The sequence below is a fragment of the Pan troglodytes genome, chromosome 10, assembly GCF_028858775.2.
Source record: "Pan troglodytes isolate AG18354 chromosome 10, NHGRI_mPanTro3-v2.0_pri, whole genome shotgun sequence".
NCBI lineage: Eukaryota > Metazoa > Chordata > Mammalia > Primates > Hominidae > Pan > Pan troglodytes.
In genome coordinates, this window is record NC_072408.2 from 19,668,289 (window position 1) to 19,687,183 (window position 18,895).

Here is an 18,895-nt window from a genome sequence, read left to right on the forward strand (position 1 = left end):
TATTCCTCATTCAGTGTGTCCATTTATTTTAAAAAGGCAAAAAGGAAAGCGTTTACCTTATGTTTCGCTGAATGCTGGATGAGCTCTGTAATTAACACTTTGTCCTGTTGCAACCTTCGCTTCATAAGCTTGGAGCAGTTGATATTAATGGCTTCCAAAATGTGGGATGTATTGTATTCCACAAATGGCCGGCTATCAATTAGCAGCACTTTTTCCGTTCCACTTTCCAGCAGAGCCACCAACCTCTCAGTAACAATTTGAGTTCCAGTCATCTCATGGGCCATGACAACAATAAGTCCTCTTTTCCCACCTCCTTCTTTAATTTGCCACGATGATGTAATGGTGGTGTGCTCAAAGGCTCAGCCACTCCATTGTACTAAAAGTGTATGAGGTCAGGCTGGTGGTGACTGGCAAAAGGAGAGTTAAACCCATTTTCAGCAAGAGCCCTCCAAGTGAATGTCTCTTTCTCTTTCCCGTTGATGTGCTCGTGCAAAGGACCCCGTCCACAAAGCAGCCCCTCACATTTGATTCATAAAGAGATGACTGGAATAACCATTCCACAACAAAAGATGCTTTGGGGCAGCCAGCGCATTACATCATTCTTTACCTTTGCTCCCGCGCTCCAACAGCTTTACACTGGACTGAAAGCCTACGCGGAGAGAGAAAGACAGAAAACAAAACGTGAGGTCAAAAAAAGAAGAAAGAGTGTCAGATTAGAGAGAGTGTATGATTCATAATATTTACTCCATTAATCTAATTCCATACTTGATGCACTGCTTCATTTGAACAAACAAATAAAAAGGACAAATTGGTATGGCTTCAGAAAAATGTGCTAGTGATAATTCCATTTTACCTCAAAATGTAAAAACTCAAAGAAAACAAAACAAGACATATCATGAATTATAATCACCTAGGGCTCAGAACTAAATGACCTGTAGTATTGAATTAAAAGGGCTACAAAAAGCTGCTTGAAGTATTATTATTCCAAATAGTTTTCCTATATTTTATTTGCTTATTTATTGAAATCCCACAAAGAATGGCAGCTGAGGACAAAGTTAGCAATCCTGTGTTACCAGGACAAAAAAAAAATATTTTCTGAAATGGCTTGAGAATTTCTGCGATGAATGGGTATGTGTATATGTGTGTATATGTGTGCACATGTGAGCTCACGCAAGTACCAGGGCGCAAACAGCAGCCTTTTAAAATTGCCCTCACGGAGGAGAGAAGATGCAGGAAAACTGGAGTTTCTATAAATTTCAGCTATCTTTTAAGGAAGAGGAAGGACAAAAACAACTGATATGTTTGTCACAGCAGCTGCTGAGCTAGGCCTGTGAAGTGCTGAAGCTCACAGCCATGGCCCTGGCATGTCTCCTTCCGGAGGCCATCTCCCTACCACCAAGTTGCTTAAGGCTCTGTAAGCTTATCCTTCACTTTTTCCTGCTTCATTCTTCAGAGAATCACTAACTCCTAGTCTTAAAAAAATCTCACCCCTTAACCTGGAACTCTAAGTTGGCAACCCAGACATAGAGAGCCCTTAAAGCTGAACCCAGTGCTTCCCTTTCTTGCCAAACTCCTTTAATCAATCACTTTCTAATTAACACTAGTTGAAGTTTTGCGCTTATTGCTTAGACTTCACCTTGACCTTCAATACTCTCGGATTCCTATCTCCCCTGGTCCATCTCTGCTTATATGAAATCCTCTACTACATAAAACTACATGTCTACTTCTGGCACTGAACTTCTAGAGGGTAAATTTTTTTTTTTTTTTTTTTTTTTGAGACAGGGTCTTGCTCTGTCACCCAGGCTGGAGTGCAGTAGCACAATCTCAGCTCACTGCAACCCCTGCCTCTCAGGCTCAAGTGATTCTCCTGCCTCAGCCTCCCAAGTTGCTGGGACTACAGGCGCGCACCACCACACCCAGCTAATTTTTGTACTTTTTGTAGAGACAGGGTTTCGCCATGTTGCCCAGGCTGGTCTCAAACTCCTGGGCTCAAGCAATACACCTGTCTCAGCCTCCCAAAGTGCTGGGGCTACAGGTATGAGCCACCGCACCCAGCCTAGAGGGTAAATATTTGATTGCAAAAGTTTATTATATTTCTTACTTCTACAGTACTTTGGACATAACATACTCAATATATTATTATAGTAGGTAAATTCTTTCTTGTTCCAAAAACAATTTAAGATTCTAAATAAATATTTGATTAGCTGATTTCAGGTCAGGATGTCAGAGCCTTTAAAAACCTTTAGATCATGTTTCCTAATTTTGTACTTACAAATTAGAAGCTAAAGCATGGAGACAGAAGGTGGAGCATGATATAAAGAGATGTAGCTTTGCCATTTACTTATGCAACCTTGGACAAATCACATAACCTCTCTAAACCACAGTTTCTTCACCTACAAAATGGAGACATTATAGTGGCCTCGTCTCTTCAAATTTGGTCTGAGAACAAAATTATCTAATTTATTGAAAGCTGGTAAATAAAAAAGCAACTATGCATCATAGACAGGAGGAAAAATACCCTACAGATGCCAATGGCAAACAAAGCTGGCTTGCATCTGGCATCTAAAAGACATCACTCACAGATAAAAACAGATGTAATTCCATCCTCCTATAGTACAGCTGCAACCAAACTGTGCCCTTTCTCACAGAGGCTGACACACAGGGAGTTAGAAGGCACCTGAGGTACTGTCTCAACCACACCATATTTTACAAACCAGCTCCATTTAATACATTATATTTCCATTTCTTATTTTCCAAGAAACAACTTTCATTAATGTATTATTTTTAGTATAGCTTTATGGTAATGAAGTACAAAAGTCATCTCTATTTTCAACTGAAGGAACTATAAGAGAGAATTTGTCCTAGTTAATCCACTAATAAACTTCTGCAAAGCGCCTACCAAAGCCATACCACTGAATCAGGTTCTGCCTGCTCAGTGACAGAGTTCATGGCAATGTAAGGTCCTGTATTCAGATTGTCTGATTCCCAAACCAGGGCTTCTACTACTAGGTTGCCCTGTTTTCCCTAAGTACTTGTTCCCATAATGGAACTGGACTGGGAAAGAATGATGCCAATTGTCCATGAGGGTACCCAGGTGGCACAGAAAGTGGAAATCCGAGAACAAGAGCAAGTTGATTCCAACAATGGCACTGGGTCTCTGAGTCTGATTGGCTCCTCTCAAAGAGATAAAATCCGGATGGGACAAAGCAGTTATCTGGGTTAGCAGATCAAGGGACAAAAGGAAGGAGAAGTCAGCAAACATGCAAAAGTTGAATTAGAAAGTTCTCATCTTTGCTTCCCCTCAGCCAATTCTCATAAACCCAAAGACAGGTTACAACAAACAGTTCTACAGAGCAGAAAATGTCATTCTTGCCCAGAGAATCAGAGCTTAGTTACAGATACAAAAAGACCCTTTCCCTGACCAAGAAAGGCTCTGGTCAAAGTGACTCTAAGCTGAGGATGTAAGTGAAGCATAGGGGTAAAAGTGAAGTGAGGGTGAAGTTCCATTCTTTCAGTGCTGTACTGAGGCCAGCTGGAGTCCTCCTGGTAGGACTTCATGCCCAAGGTCTAATTCTCTGTAGTGCTAAATGGGTGAGGTGAGAGGCAGAGCCCTGCCAAGGGATCATGGAGGGTAAAGTAACAATGGCCTTAATCTCTTTCATTTACAGTTAGAGAATTTTGGTTAAATCTCCATCACTGGCTATGAGTCTAATTTTAAAATTTTCTCTGTAGTTACTGTTTTGTTTTCAAAATCCTTTGCATTAGGTAAGATTTGAAAGATGACAAGAGAATATTTTGCTTGCAACATCACCAAGCTAATCTTACCCAGAATTTCTATAAGTCAAGGGGAATAAAAATTTTTACAATGAACCACAAAGGCCTAAGTCCATAGAACAAAATCCAGAGCAGACCAGCTTTGCTATTTATCTATTTATTTAGCCAGCTGCTAAAGTTGAAATACTTTCTTTAGATTTTTAAATAGGTAATATATTCATATGGTTCAAAAAAAGTCTAAAAATGTATACATAGTATGAACGTGTACAGTTTATTGTGTCACTTATACATCAATAAAGGTGTTTAAAATTGCCACGATATTGAAACTTCAGCAAATACATTTAAATCAAAAAAAACTAAATATATTCAAAATCCTTCTTCTACCATTATCCTCCATCTGCCTGGGTCCCAACCCTGCCCTCTAACTGGTAACAACTTTTAGTAGTCTCATCTAATTTATTCCAAAGATTTTTTTTAATTAATATAGAATGAAGCACAAATATACACACTTTTCCTTCTCTTTGTTCAAATGGTTACAAAGTATAGACACTGTCTTGCATCTTGCTTTTTCTTTCACTTAACAGTACTTGAATCTCATTTTTTTCAACATTTAATTAGAAAATGAATCAATCTATATTTCCATGGGCCTTGCATATATGCATGTCTGGAAATCTAAATAAAACATGTAGAAATTCTTTTTTTTTTTTGAGACAAGAGTTTCACTCTTATTGCCCAGGCTGGAGTGCAATGGGGGATCTCGGCTCACCGCAACCTCCACCTCCCAGGTTCAAGCGATTCTCCTGCCTCAGCCTCTCCAGTAGCTGGGATTACAGGCATGCGCCACCACACCCGGCTAATTTTGTATTTCTAGTAGAGATGGGGTTTCTCCATGTTAGTCAGGCTGGTCTCAAACTCCCGACCTCAGGTAAGCCACCCGCCTTGGCCTCCCAAAGTGCTGGGATTACAGGTGTGAGCCACTGCATCCGGTGAAATTCTTCAACTTAAAAGATAACTCCAGCTGGGCATAGTAGCTCATGACTGTAATCCAAGCACTTTGGAAGGCCAAGGCAGGAGGATCGCTTGAGTCCAAGAGTTCAAGACCAGCCTGGGCAACACAGCGAGACCCTATCTCTACAAAAAATTAAAAATATATGTATATATACACACACACACACAATTTTCCCCCCCTAGAATTACATACTAGAGTACCTAAGAAGCTGACAAGTAACTCATAATAGTGTGCTCAAAAGGTTAGCAAATTAAATGCTGGGGGTCACCACACCTGGCCTGTTTTATGACATACTAGTTAGAGAGTACCCTCTATAACTACTCTGGCTTAAAAGAAAGTTAAAATGTGATGGTGAACATTCATGAAGTTATGGAAATTATATTTTAAAGGATAACCTAAAGTCAGCAAGGCAGTATTTATCAAACTGAAGACTGGTAACCTTAATCAGGGCTACTACACAAAAAACTGCAAAGTATCCCAAGTTCAAAATAAAGGTTTTAAAAGACTAGGAATAAAGATAAACTGAGTCAACATCTTAGTATAACAAAATGACTATACAGATCATGGAAGAAAATCAGCAAATCTCCTAAAGAAATACCATTTCTGGTATATTTTTACCTTTCAGCAAATGATTTATGTTTTATATTTTATAATATTTAACACAAGTTGTATAACAACTTTCCCCCTTTAATATACAATTTTGTCTGTGTTTTTATATGTAATTTATTTTTATTTAGATTCCATTTGGTTACTTATGGAAATGTATTTATGACTATAACAGAAATCACTGGAGTTTTATTTCTTGAAATTCACTCTATATCCAACTCTGCACAAATACGGTATATCAATGAAGTATGCTACTGAATAAGTTATGTTTAAGAACTGTAAGTCTAAGACTATTTTTATGTTAAAGTGAACAGGTAGGGCCTGTTTCAACTAAGAGAACAACATAAAGTCTGTATAAAACCAGTATTTGCCATTAATTACTTAAAAGGAAAATGTTTTGTTTCGATTTTTATTACTTGTACACTTCAAAATTTGTGCCTAGCCAGAGAATCCTTTTTTTAAGATTATTTTTACGTGATTATATTAAGGATCTTCTTCTGCTTCCCAGATGATTTTTCTCTTCAACTTCCCAAACGTGATCCTGGGTTCTAGGTCAGTCACACTGACACTGACTATATCCCACTCAGAAAAAAAGTGATAATCGCTCACACACACAATTTTTTTCTTTCTACCCATGGGTTATTTTCTGCTGGCAGCAATAGTTTCATCTGCTACTGCTACTGCTGCCCTAAAACACCCACTCCCAAGGCCTGCATCAAGGCCCACAGCAGGGGATGGGGCTCCAGGAGGAAGCGGGGGGGTTCCACTCAGAGAGGCACAACTCCATTTTAAACATTTTCTTTTACAAAGAGAAATTATCAGGGGAAGGAAAAGGATCCCATAGCTATGGGGTGCTTAACAGGCCTGTTGAGTGAGGAGAGGGATTTAGCTTTATTTGGTTGGGCTAGAGCTCAAGTTCAAATTCTCAGTTTATGGAAAGGATATAATCAGGTGAGAAGTTTACTTTTATTAAACTACAAGCCTGACTTAAATTTTTTCCCTCCAATAAAACTGAAGAAACAGGCAACAAGATATACCGAAATGCCTTTCAATAGAGCCTTAAACACAGGCTTTCAATAACAGGAAAACACCAATCAAAAGGGAAAAAAAAATAATCATATCTGCAAGCAAACAAGAACTCCTTAGACTTTGACTGCCTCAATGCTACACAGATTAAAGCAACTTTATCTCATAAGCTGTGGGTTAAGAGAAACTTGATAGAAATTCTGAGCTCTGGTATTTGGCAAATATATTCAATTAAAAAAAATAAAAACAAACACAAAAAACCACCCTCACCAAAATCAAGAAAGCTAAAAACTTGGTGCGACAAACCACCATGGCACGTGTATACCTATGAAACAAACCTGCATGTTCTGCACATGTACCCCAGAACTTAAAAGTATAATTAAAATAAAACAAAGTAAAACTACAAACTTAATGTGCTTTTTAGCTGCCTATTAATGTCTGATCATATTTCCTTACCCAAAAATTGAGGACACATATTCTGACAAGTGATGGCAATAATGAGACTGCTTGAAGCAAAACTATTTAGATGATACTAGACCTGGAGACAGCAGTTATCCGCACCGTAGAACCCAGTTGCCTCGCACTGACATACCACACTGTTGTAAGCCGCCCCTCCAATCAGAGGTTCAGGTTGTTTACATACATCTCAAGGACCCACAGATAAAGGCTGGAATAGCAGTCAGCCTTCAAAGACTACCTATAATGCCTGTGCTTTTAGGCACAGGCCAGCCCAGGCAGAGGCCAAATCTGTGAGAAGCCTTCACCAAAGTTTCTGTTCAGGGCAAGGAGCACTCCCCTCCTGGTACTGGCTCAATCAGAGCTCTTGTCTTTTTCTTAGTACTGCTTCCTGTTTATGATCGCCTGTTTCACCCGCTTCCCCTTCCCTGACCCACCTGAGCTCTCCTCCTCCTTCCCCCTCCCAACCTTCCTCTTTCCCTCTGCCACCCATGTATGTATCCTAGACACACTCCTCCTGGCCCACAGGCTCCTTCACCTACCCCTCTACACTTAATGCTTCCTCCAGACACGCGGCCTGAAAACTCAGGACCCTACCTACTGGGAGAGGGGCCAGTGTATGGAGGTGGTCTTGGGAGGGTAGAAATGGAAGGATCCCTGGATGGAGTTACTGGGCAAGAGGAAATATGGCCAGGGATTGGCTTAATCTGAGAATTGAGGAGAAAATGTTTTAGAAGGGTATTTTCAGTAAAGGTAGGCTGGAGGCAGGAGAAGAAAGATTTAGAACAAGCCAAACAGAGGTCAGATGGGGATTAATTCGTGCATCCTGGTTTTCTTGAACATCTGCCAAATCACTATAATTCATCAGGCCTACTGTAACTAATTCAGGCAACTAACAAGTACTTATTTGGCACCTAATATGTGCCAGGCACTGTGAAAATGTAGCAATAAATGAAAAAAGTATTCATTATAATTTATAAGTTATTAATGTACTGCCTGGTTATAAATTAGCAAGGCAAAAATTACTGCCTTTCTGGAGCTTCTAATTTAGTGATGGGGGACACGATCAACAACAAAAACAAAACATTTCCTATGATAGACGCCAATAAGAACTAGGGAGAAAAAACAGAGCAGGGAAGAGCAAAGGGTGTGCGGGGGTGGCTGTTAAATTGTAAACAGAGTAGTCACAGAAGGCCTTACCTTGAGAACATGAGAGAGGAGAGAGGTAAGAGACTGAGCTATGTGGATACCTGGAAGATTGTAGCTTTCTGGGGCCAATGAATATACTAGCCAAGATAATGCTGAATTGGGCAAATACCAATACAAGATGTGGCAGGTGTTCATGCTTTGTTCAGAACTATGGTTATATCTATTGGAAATGATGCATTTCCAGGAAACTGAACTTTTGTTTTTGTTGTTTTTTGAGACAGGGTCTTGCTCTGTCACCCAAGGCTGGAATGCAGTGCTGTGATCTCAGTTTACTGCAACCTTCACCTCCTGGGCTCAAGTGATCCTCCCACTTCAGTCTCCCGAGTAACTGGCACCACAGGCATGTGCCACCACACCTGGCTAATTTTTATTTTTTGTAGAGATGGGGTCTCACTGTGTTGCTTAGTCTGGTCTCAAACTCCTGGGCTCAAACAATTCTCATACATTGGCCTCCAAAAGTGCTGGGATTACAGGCGTGAGCCACTGTGCCCAGCCAAACTTTTTAAATTAATGGATAAAACTGTATGTATTTATCATGTACAACACGATATTCTGAAGTATATATACACTGTGGAATGGTTAATTCTACTAACAAGTGCATTACCACACATAACCATCATCGTTGTGATGAGAACACTTAACATCCAGTCCTTGAATTTTTCAGGAATACTATATATTCTCGTTAACTGTGGTCACCATGCTGTACAATAGATCCTTGAATGTATTTCTCCTAAGTAATTATTTGCTTTCACCAACATCTCCCCAGGCTTCCCCTCCCCACTAAACATCCCAGCCTTTGGTAACCATTCTACTCTCTACTTCCATGAGATCAACTTTTTCAGCTCCCATATATGAGTGAAATTACACAGTATTTGTCTTCCTGTGTCTTGTTTATTTCACTTAACACAATGTCCTCCAGGTTCATCCATGTTGTAGAAAATGACAGGATTTCCTTATTTTTTAAGGCTGAATAGAATTTCATTGTGTACATATATACCACGTTTTCTTTATTCATTCATATTTTGATAGACGCTTAGGTTGATTCCTTATCTTGGCTATTGTAAATAGCACTGCAATAAACATGGGTATGCAAACATCTCATTTTCTTTACTCGGTAGTGGGATTGCTGGATTATATGGTGGTTCTATTTTTAATTTTTTTTGAGGAACCTCCATAGTGTTTTCCATAATGGCTATAAATAGTTCATATTTCCACTAACAGTGTATAAGCGTTTTCCTTTCTCCACATCCTTACCAACACTGATCTTCTGTCTTTTGAAAACAGCCATACTACCAGGAGTGGGATACTATCTTACTGTGGTTTTAATTTGCATTTCTCTGATGATGAGTGATGCTGAGCATTTTTTCATAGACCTGTTGGCCATTTGCATGTTTTCTTTGAAAAATGTCAGGTCTTTCACCCATTTTTCAACCAAGTTACTTGCTTTCTTGCCGTTGAGTTGTTGGAGTTCCTGATGTTTTTGAGGTATTAACTATTTATCAAATGTATAGTTTACAAATATTTTCTCCCATTCTGTAGGTTGTCTCTTCACTCTGTTGACTGTTTTCCTTGCAGTGCAGAAGCTTTTAGTTTGACATAATCCCATTTGTCTATTTTTGCTTTTGTTGTCCATGCTTTTGAGGCAGGCAATTGAACTTTTAGCTTCAGTGTGAAAAAACATATATATAAGAAAATTTAGTACAATTTCTTCCTTAAAACTACAAAGAGAGAAACTGTGGTTCCTATACAGTGCATTTCTTGGCAAAGAAATGAAAAGAAATCCTGTAACAAGAAAGATTACTATTAATGTTAATATTATACATTTTTTCCAACCCCACAAGTGTGTTGTATCTACTAAGAGAATCTTAGTTTTACAACATGGAATGTAGTAAAATATCAAAGACACATTAAGCAAGATATATGTGTGAAAAAAGTCTATACAAGAAGGAGGTAGTTTAAAGGATCTTTACATTAAAAATTTTTTAAATGCTTTCAAGGTTCTCTCCTTGTCAGAAGGATCAAATACTTAACACAAGGCCTTTACAAGTTAGATTACTATATAGAAGGGGTTGATAACACTAAAATAAGTTTATAATCTTTATCTATTAATATATGCACCCCCCCTTTAGTCCACACCAGCCCCAGAACAACAAAATTCCAATACATGAAAGATATAGTATACTTTGTTGACAAAGAACTAATTGACTAAAGGTATTAAGACCAGAGTAAACATCTGAACAATTTGGAACACAGTCTAAGGGGAGAGGGGTTATAATTTAATTTTTCCAAAGAGGACTGGAAGGCTGTAGGAGCAAGCAATGGAATGCAACACCAACACCAAACTTCTCACCCACCTGCACTCAAGCTCAAGCTCACAATAGTAATATTCCATAATTTAATCTATTTTAAATCTCTTAGTACTAAAATAAATAAAATTAGAATGCTGAACTACATTCTCCTGAAGATAATTTCAAAATGGCTCACAGAATAAATTCAAAGTGACTTATGGCTGGGCATGGTGACTCATGCCTGTAATCCCAGCACTTTTTCCCAGAATTTTTCCAATGCCAAAAGTGTGTTGTATCTACTAAGAGAATCTTAGTTTTACAATATGGAACGTAGTAAAATATCAAGTACATGTTAAGCAAGACACATGCATGAAAAAAGTCTACACAGCAAGGAGGTAGTTTCAAGAATCTCCTTTAAACTACTTTTGGGAGGCTGAGGTGGGTGGATCACTTGAGGTCAGGAGTTCAAGACCAGTCTGGCCAACAGGGCGAAACCCCGTCTCTACTAAAAATACAAAAATTCACCAGATGTGGTGGCATGGGCCTGTAATCCCGGCTACTCGGGAGGCTGAGGCAGGAGAATCGCTTGAACTTGGGAGGTGGACATTGCAGTGAGCCGAGATCACACCACTGCACTCCAACCTGGATGACAGAGTGAGACTCATCTTAAAACAAAACAAAACAAAACAAAGTGACTTACAAGAAAGTGCTTTATCTTTCAGTTAAAATACACATGAAAAAATACTGGAAAAGGCCTAGATGTATAAGAAAGGGACAGATTGGCTTAAGTAACTTATAAATTATGATAAATCCTGCAACATGGTATGCAACATTTAAAAACGATGGTGTAAAAATATACTTATTGACAGCCAAGGATGGTCATGATATATTGAGAATAAAGTCAAGTCTCAGAACAGCTAGGTAGAATAGAACCTCAAACACCCACAGGCATACAAACACATAGGATGGATATGTATAAAACATAGTAATAGTTTTACTTAGGTAATTAAACGTAATTGTCATACTCTTTTCCATAACCTTGGAAATTATGAAAAATATTAATAAAGGTCATGACATACATTCAGACCCAGGAACTATTACCAGGTCCTGCTGTACTCCTTCTTCTCAGGACCATTATAAAAGTTTGGGTGTGCAAAGGTTAAGAAAATGAGAACTGGGCACAGTGGCTCATGCCTGTAATCCTAGCACTTTGGGAGGCCAAGGCGGGCGGATCACCTGAGGTCAAGAATTCGAGAACTACCTGGCCAACATGGTGAAACCCCATCTCTACTAAAAATTCAAAACTTAGCTGGGCGTGGTGGTGCATGCCTGTAATCCCAGCTACTCAGGAGGCTGAGGCAGCAGAATCGCTTGAACCCGGGAGGCGGAGGTTGCAGTGAGCCGGGATCGCTCCATTGCACTCCAGCCTGGGGGACGAGAGCGAAACTCTGTCTCAAAAAAAAAAAACAAAGATGAACAAATGTAATGTATGGAAATTAATGTTTACCCTCAAGGTAAAAGCTGAAATGGATTTATAAAGAATTATTTTAAACAGCAATAATGTTTGAGGGGTGGGAGAAGTGAGAAAAATTAAATTTTAAATCACATGCTTATGACTATGAAGCTAGACTTTAAAAATAGGTCAGTTAGGGTATGACTCTTATAATACAGAAGTTTATTTGGCATACAAAGGATTTATAGCTAATGTATTTTTTAATTATATTCACTAACACTTGTAAAAGATCATTCAATTTATAAAGTTTCCAAAATAAACCTGTTTAAAGTGTCACAAATGCAACGCAGGATGACTTTCATTGCTCTCACTTGGAAAAGTGCAAATTCCTCTAACAAAGTATATGCAATGGCTTCGTCACTATTCTCAGCTCCTAAGCAGACACGCACAACAAGGTTTGAACACATTCCAGGCGTGGCCTTCAAGCCTGGACCACACCTGCTTCCAAGGCCCTGCGGCTAAAAATAACTCTGGGGCCTCAAAAATGGGACACCAGCCAGGCCCAGGGGTAGCTGCAGGCCCCTTGCTCAGCTCCAACAGCAAAAGCAGGAGCTACAAAAACTCTAAAATCACACAACACTCCACCACAGGCTTCCTTCTTTCAGTCTCTTTGTGCCAGTCACCTACAACCTAGGCCTGCTCAGTTTCTTTGCTCCATGAGGGCAAAACTAACCCTAGGAATTTAGAGACAAGTGAGGTTATTGTTTTTAAAAGATACTGTGGACTAGGACTCAGGAGACCTTGTTCCTAATTTCAACTCATCTACTAAAATGCTAAAATGGCGTATACAGTGTCACTTGACATTCCCCAAGCCTGTGTTTTTCCTACTTGTATAATGAGGAATTCAGTGATCACTAATATCTAAAGATTATTTCACTTAGAACAAAAAGATATTGCTGTAAGTGTGCCTCAGTTCTTAGCAAAGTCTCCTAACAGGGACAGGGCTGACTTATCATTAAGCAGTCATATTATGGTGTGAGAGTTTATACCCTACAACACACAAACTAAAATGGGTAACTCTGGGGTAACTGTTCCAGGTAATTCCTTTGTGACAGGCGATTTTCAAGGCTTGCTCTGAGCAACTATTTCCACTTCTCTTCCAATCCCACAGTATGCAGGAGACCCCTCTGGGGCTTTTGTTACTCCACCAGGTAAGGAAAAAAGAAAGGGCGGCCAGGTAGCAGAGAAAGATGCAGCAACAGCATCGCTGTTCATTCACTGCAGGATCCTAGGCTGTGCTAATTTAAGTCATTGCATCTGTCCGCACACTTCCCCCTGCTGGGGCCCTGGAAGTTAATGATATCAGGAAGCTGTATCAGGAGCAAAGTACCACAAAGTGACAGGCCAAGACCTAGGCTGAAGAATCACAGCACCACAGGAAAGCAAGGACACTAAAGGCTAGTGGAGTAGCCCCAGACGGGAGTCAGAACATTCTCTGTCCTCATCCCTTGGTTATTTTTTCCACTTTGTCCTTTTCACTGTCTTTTTCTATAATTCGGCTCCATCACATCATCTAACTGTAGTTTCTGTACCCTTCTTTTGTCCTTAGAGGCTTTGCTGTTTCTTCATCCTCATATTCATCTTCATTTCTCTCTTCATGATTATAACCAAGCCTCTTCCTGTCTGATGTTAAGCTCTTATCATAAATCCATTTTCTATTTTTTGAGGAGGAACTGCCAAGTCCCTTGATGTACTGCTATTATAACAAGTAATATTTTCCAGACTGGTTTGAGACAGTCACCCATGAATTCAGGTATTTTATCATCTATCAGCCTTTAAAATCTTTGATTTGTTACTCTAAAAAAAGTTTTATTTTGGAGGAGAAAGGTAAAATTTTTCCAGTTTGGTGTTTCACACATGGTTGGTTATACTAAGTAAAGATCATCAATTCAATATTTTACATTTATATTAGCCCTTAAATACCTCATGTTCCAGATACTAAGTCAGACTTCCACCTAAGCCTCACAGGAAGACACAAATTCTCAGGATTTTCACACTAGATTATTTAGAAAACAAACAAGATCTGAATTATTTTATAATCTAGTGCTCAGATTCTAAAAGCAGAAATAACCTCTGCACATGCAGAAAAAGCTGGCTTCATCAAGAGTCTGCCTGGCACATTAGGACAGACACCTGTGCCAGTGCTCAGCCGCTCAGCCCTGCCCAACCTCCTCCACCAGCCTCGGTGAGCTGTTAGTTCTCCTTACCTCAGCTTCCAGTAACGCTGTTGTCTAATTCTTTAGAAGGGTTTCCCAAACAATCTTAATAGCAAAACAAATAGTAATGGGTTATATCCCATAGAAGAAGATAAATATCAATGAGTCTAAGGGGAAAAAAAAATCTTTTTTACAAAACATCTGCTTCTACAAATCAAAGTTTGAGAGAATGGTGTTTCTATTTGCTATTCTTTTTTATTTTTTCTTTTTTAAGAGGTTATTCTGTCATTTTTACATAGTACTATACTTGGCCCTCTATAAATTCTGGGTGTAATGTCAGTTGGGTTCAGGCACACTATCTGCAGCAGCAACAAACACCTTCCTATCAAAGTCTCAATTTCCCACTCTAAAATACCAATATGTCAGTGTTGAAGTTAAATTAGGTTTCTAACCCAATGCAGGGAAAAAGAGAATTGATGGCAAGTCTTTGATATTAATTAGTTGAGTAAATGTTGAAAATGACATTTTGAACAAATATAAAAAGATAACATGCCGGTCAGATGTCCAGCAAGCCAAAGAGAAAGGCTTCCTGAAAAATGTAAATTTCAAAGAGAGTTTTGAAAGAAAACAGGGACATGAACCATCAGAGAGAAGAGAGGAAGATGATTCCAGATGCAGAAAACGCATGAGCAAAGACAGAGGGATAACAAACTGTATGCAGGCTTTCCTGGCTACAGATTATGTCAGCAAGTAACAAAATAAGTTGGTAGAGTAAAAGGGGCTAGATGGTAAAGAATCCTGGAAGTCTAAAGCCATCTAAGCCACTGTACGCTTTATGAAAATAACATAAGAACATTACTAAGAGAATTTCACTCTGGTAACTCTATTCAGAATGGACTGAGGTGAGAATAGATTTAAGGAGACTGACTGACTAGTCTCCTTACAGTACCATACAGTTTTAGTTGCCTATGGATGCGCTCAGTCTAGAATGGTAACTATAAAACCTGAGAGCCAAGAGACTGTTAATAGTCTAAATCCAAGGCAGTGTGCCTGGCACAAGATGTACCCTTATTATATGTCACGGGCACTGAAAGTACCCATGAAAATGGCTATCTAGACTACATGATTGAATTATTCCACCAGAATAATATCTGAAAATATCTCAATGTCTTATTCTGTCCCAGCTTCACATAAGCTAATGTAAAGCAAAATGAGCACTATGTACAGGCTCAAGTTTTACTAATTAGGTCACTGTTTATAAACCAGAATAATTAGACATAATAAAAGGCTGAAATAGGCCGGGCACAGTGGCTCATGCATGTAATCCCAGCACTTTGGGAGGCCGAGGCTGATGGATCACCTGAAGTTAGGAGTTCAAGACCAGCCTGGCCAACATGGTGAAACCCTGTCTCTACTAAAAATACAAAAATTAGCCGGACATGGTGGCACATGCCTGTAATCTTAGCTACTCAGGAAGCTGAGGCAAGAGAATTACTTAAACCTGGGAGGCAGAGGTCGCAGTGAGCCAAGATCGCTGCCATTGCACTCCAGCCTGGGCAACAAGAACGAAACTCCATCTCAAAAAAAAAAAACGCCGATGCGGTGGCTCACACCTGTAATCCCAACACTTTGGGAGGCCGAGGTGGGCAGATCACCTGAGGTCGGGAGTTCGAGACCAGCCTGACAAACATGGAGAAACCCCCATCTCTACTAAAAACACAAAAATTAGCCAGGCATGGTGGCGCATTCCTGTAAGCCCAGCTACTCGGGAGGCTGAGGCAGAAGAATTGCTTGAACCCAGGAAGTGGAGGTTGCGCTGGGCCAAGATCACGCCACTGCACTCTATCTAGCCTGGGCAACAAGAGCAAAACTCCATCTCAAAAAAAAAACAGGCTGAAATAAAAGGCTGAAAAATAGGTAGACTCTGAAGGTTGACATTTCTTCAAGGATGACTTTCTTCAATATATTTTTCTGTAATTTCTAAGTTTCCTATTTTATAGATAACTTTCATAACAGAAAACTATATATATTTTTAATCAGACATAACTCATGTCATGTCATGAAAAAAAGATGTGGAAGTCAAAGTGAAACCTAAATGAATTTTAATACACTATCATGACATTCATCCAACAGTGACTATAGTGTGAGCAAATTTTTAAAAAGTTTTTAAATGTAATTACATAGCCCTATGACAGCAATGCTACAAGGTAAAAGACATTCATACGTATTCTACACAAAGCAATATAACTATACATGATTCAGTACCAGGCAATGTTCCTTTGCCAAATGTAACCTTCAGTATCAAAGAACACATATTCAAAATTAAAATTATAAGCAAAATCATTACAAATACAGTAAGCTTGCTATTGATGAAACTTAATATAAACCAGACCATAGAACTGTCTATTAAGAAACTCAATGGCTAAATGCCAAAATATCTAATTTCACCATCTCATCTAAAACATAGTCCACGGCATAGACCCTAAAAATATGCTCACAAAGCTCCACAGTCTAATTCTCTACTGGACAGATTATGAAATACATTCAAAAGAAACCTATCACCATTTGCTATTAACATATTTAAGTGTCACACAAGCATCACTAAGTATCAGAGACTGAAAGCCCCTCTAAGTAGAACACGATAATAAATGTTCAGTTTTTTCTCTTGCAAATAGTGTTCATTCTTCTAATTCTGGGGTGTGGATCTTAGCTCATCTGTAAAACTCCAGGAAAAAAATTAAATGAGTTAGTAGAATATATATATATATATATATATATATATATATATATATGTTCATTTATCGAGCACCAACTAGATTCAATTTCCTATAGCACAATTTCCCACTTTTGCCTGATCACAAGAATCACTTAGAAACTTGATAAAAATGCCCAACCAGGCCCACCTCTGGAGATTGATTCGTGGGTCTAGAGTGGAACCTGTGAATTTGCATATTTAACAAATGTCCCAGGAGGTTCAGAGAATCAGGCAGGTTTGAAAACGTGCATCCCCGTGCGCCACCACGCCTGGCTAAAGACATCTGTCCTAAAGACATCTTTGGTCTTTCTCTCAATGTTCACATTTAATCAGTTGTCAAGACCTACTGATTTTCAGTCTCTCTTACCTGGAGGATATAGAGGCATAAAAGCTGGATTTGAGTTGAAAATAATGGTAAGAGGAGAAATGGGAAGTCAGTCATGTCATGTCATTAAAGAAAGTCAGAGACTACTGAAATTTCATAGCCAAAGAAGGACTTCCACTTAGTCTAGTGCATGTCTTCTGGCAAGTTAATAATGTCCCTTTTACAAAATGTTACGTATTTATTCAAAGTCACACTATTGATCAGTGGTGAAAGACAGGAAATAGCTTCTAGGGAGTGTGCTTTCCACAACCCTAGAGAGCTTACCAAACATTCTGCAAATTTTAATAGGCTCCTGAAAAACACAGAACGCAAAATATTTCAAAAGATGAGAAATAATGCACCCTTTTAAACACTTAATGGGTGTGGCTGTGGAGAGTTGCCCTCACCAAAATGCCAGCCTGCCATGAAGTTACAGATGAAATGCCAGGCATGAAATAGAGAACCAAATGGTGAGGCAACAGCCTCGGCAGGACTCTAGTGAAGGGGGAGGAACCCTGGAAGCAAATGCTTGTCAACTTCCTGGGTCACCATGAAAATACAGTAAGACAGTTAAAGTATGTAATAAAATATAAAGCATGTAATAAATGCTCAGGTAATCCTCCCACCTATTGTAAATTCTAACATTTGCTAAAAAGGGAACAACTCAGTACATGATTAAATGGAGGAGCATTTTGGCTAACAGAGTAGCTCTGAACCTTAGTTACACATTAAAATCATCTGGGAGCTCTTAAATATCCAGATGTACCTCAGAATGATAAATCAGAATCTCTGAGGAATGGGCCCAGGCATCAGTATCTTTCACACGAACAAGCAGAGGTGGATCCTTTACCTTCTCCTAAAAAACTGTCACAAGGGACAGGTCACTTGGAAGGCAGTTTAAGAGACAGCAGAGGAGAAATCTGGTGACACATGTAACACTGTGATTAATCTATTGCTTACGATGTTTTATATGTTGAAAGTCTGGAATTCTGAATATTTTATTATGTAAGAGATCCAGTTCTCCAATGTCACGGCCTCTATAATTTGAATAATAATAAAGGAGCACAAAAATTCACTTATGATACCCAACAGAAGACTGCAAGGATATGCTGGGGCACAGAGCCCAATTAGGGTTTAATAAGACAGGGTTTATGGGTGAAGCAATCTAGTTTCCAATCTTTCTTCTTAAAAATCTACAAATGTTTAGATGTAGATGTGTCAAGGAAAGATTGTTAAAGCTTGGGAGAGATAGAGCTCAGTGTTCACCGGCTTATGAATGCAAGTTAAATAAATATCTCCACCCAGGAATTTCCTATTACTAACGGCTAATCACCATCACAAGGGCATACAGCCCTTTAGAATTCCTCTCTAATCCAATCCTGTAAAACTTCACTTAGGATGATGATGGAAACCAAGATTCGGGCCTCCAGCCAAACAATCTATATTACATTAAATAAAGGACGTCACCACCCTTCTCAAGGTTGGGCCAGCAGTTATTAAAAAAAAAAAAAAAAAAAAAAAAAAAAAGGCTGGGCACAGTGGTTCACACCTGCAATCCCAGCACTTTTGGAGGCCGAGGCAGGTGGACCATTTGAGGTCAGGAGTTCAAGACCAGCCTGACCAACATGATGAAACCCCCTCTCTACTAAAAAATATGAAAAAATTAGCCAGGCATGGTAGCATAGTCCCAGCTACTCGGGAGGCTGGGGAGGCTGAAGCAGGAGAATCACTTGAACTTG

The 18,895-nt window shown here is 39.2% G+C and overlaps 1 protein-coding gene across 9 annotated transcripts in view; it reads right to left on the reverse strand.

Annotated features, from left to right (window-relative positions):
* The window catches only part of DUSP16 (dual specificity phosphatase 16), an 88,310-nt gene that overhangs the window by 46,561 nt on the left and 22,854 nt on the right, over window positions 1–18,895 (reverse strand). For 8 of the 9 annotated variants that reach the window (XM_520751.7, XM_063785449.1, XM_063785453.1 and 5 more), the window contains one exon: window positions 57–649. In XM_520751.7, coding sequence (XP_520751.3) covers window positions 57–284 — 228 coding nt within the window. In that variant the 5' untranslated portion in view covers window positions 285–649. Of the gene's footprint in view, window positions 1–56; window positions 650–9,334; window positions 9,863–18,895 lie in introns of those variants that run through there. The other variant, XM_063785450.1, reaches the window with a different exon arrangement.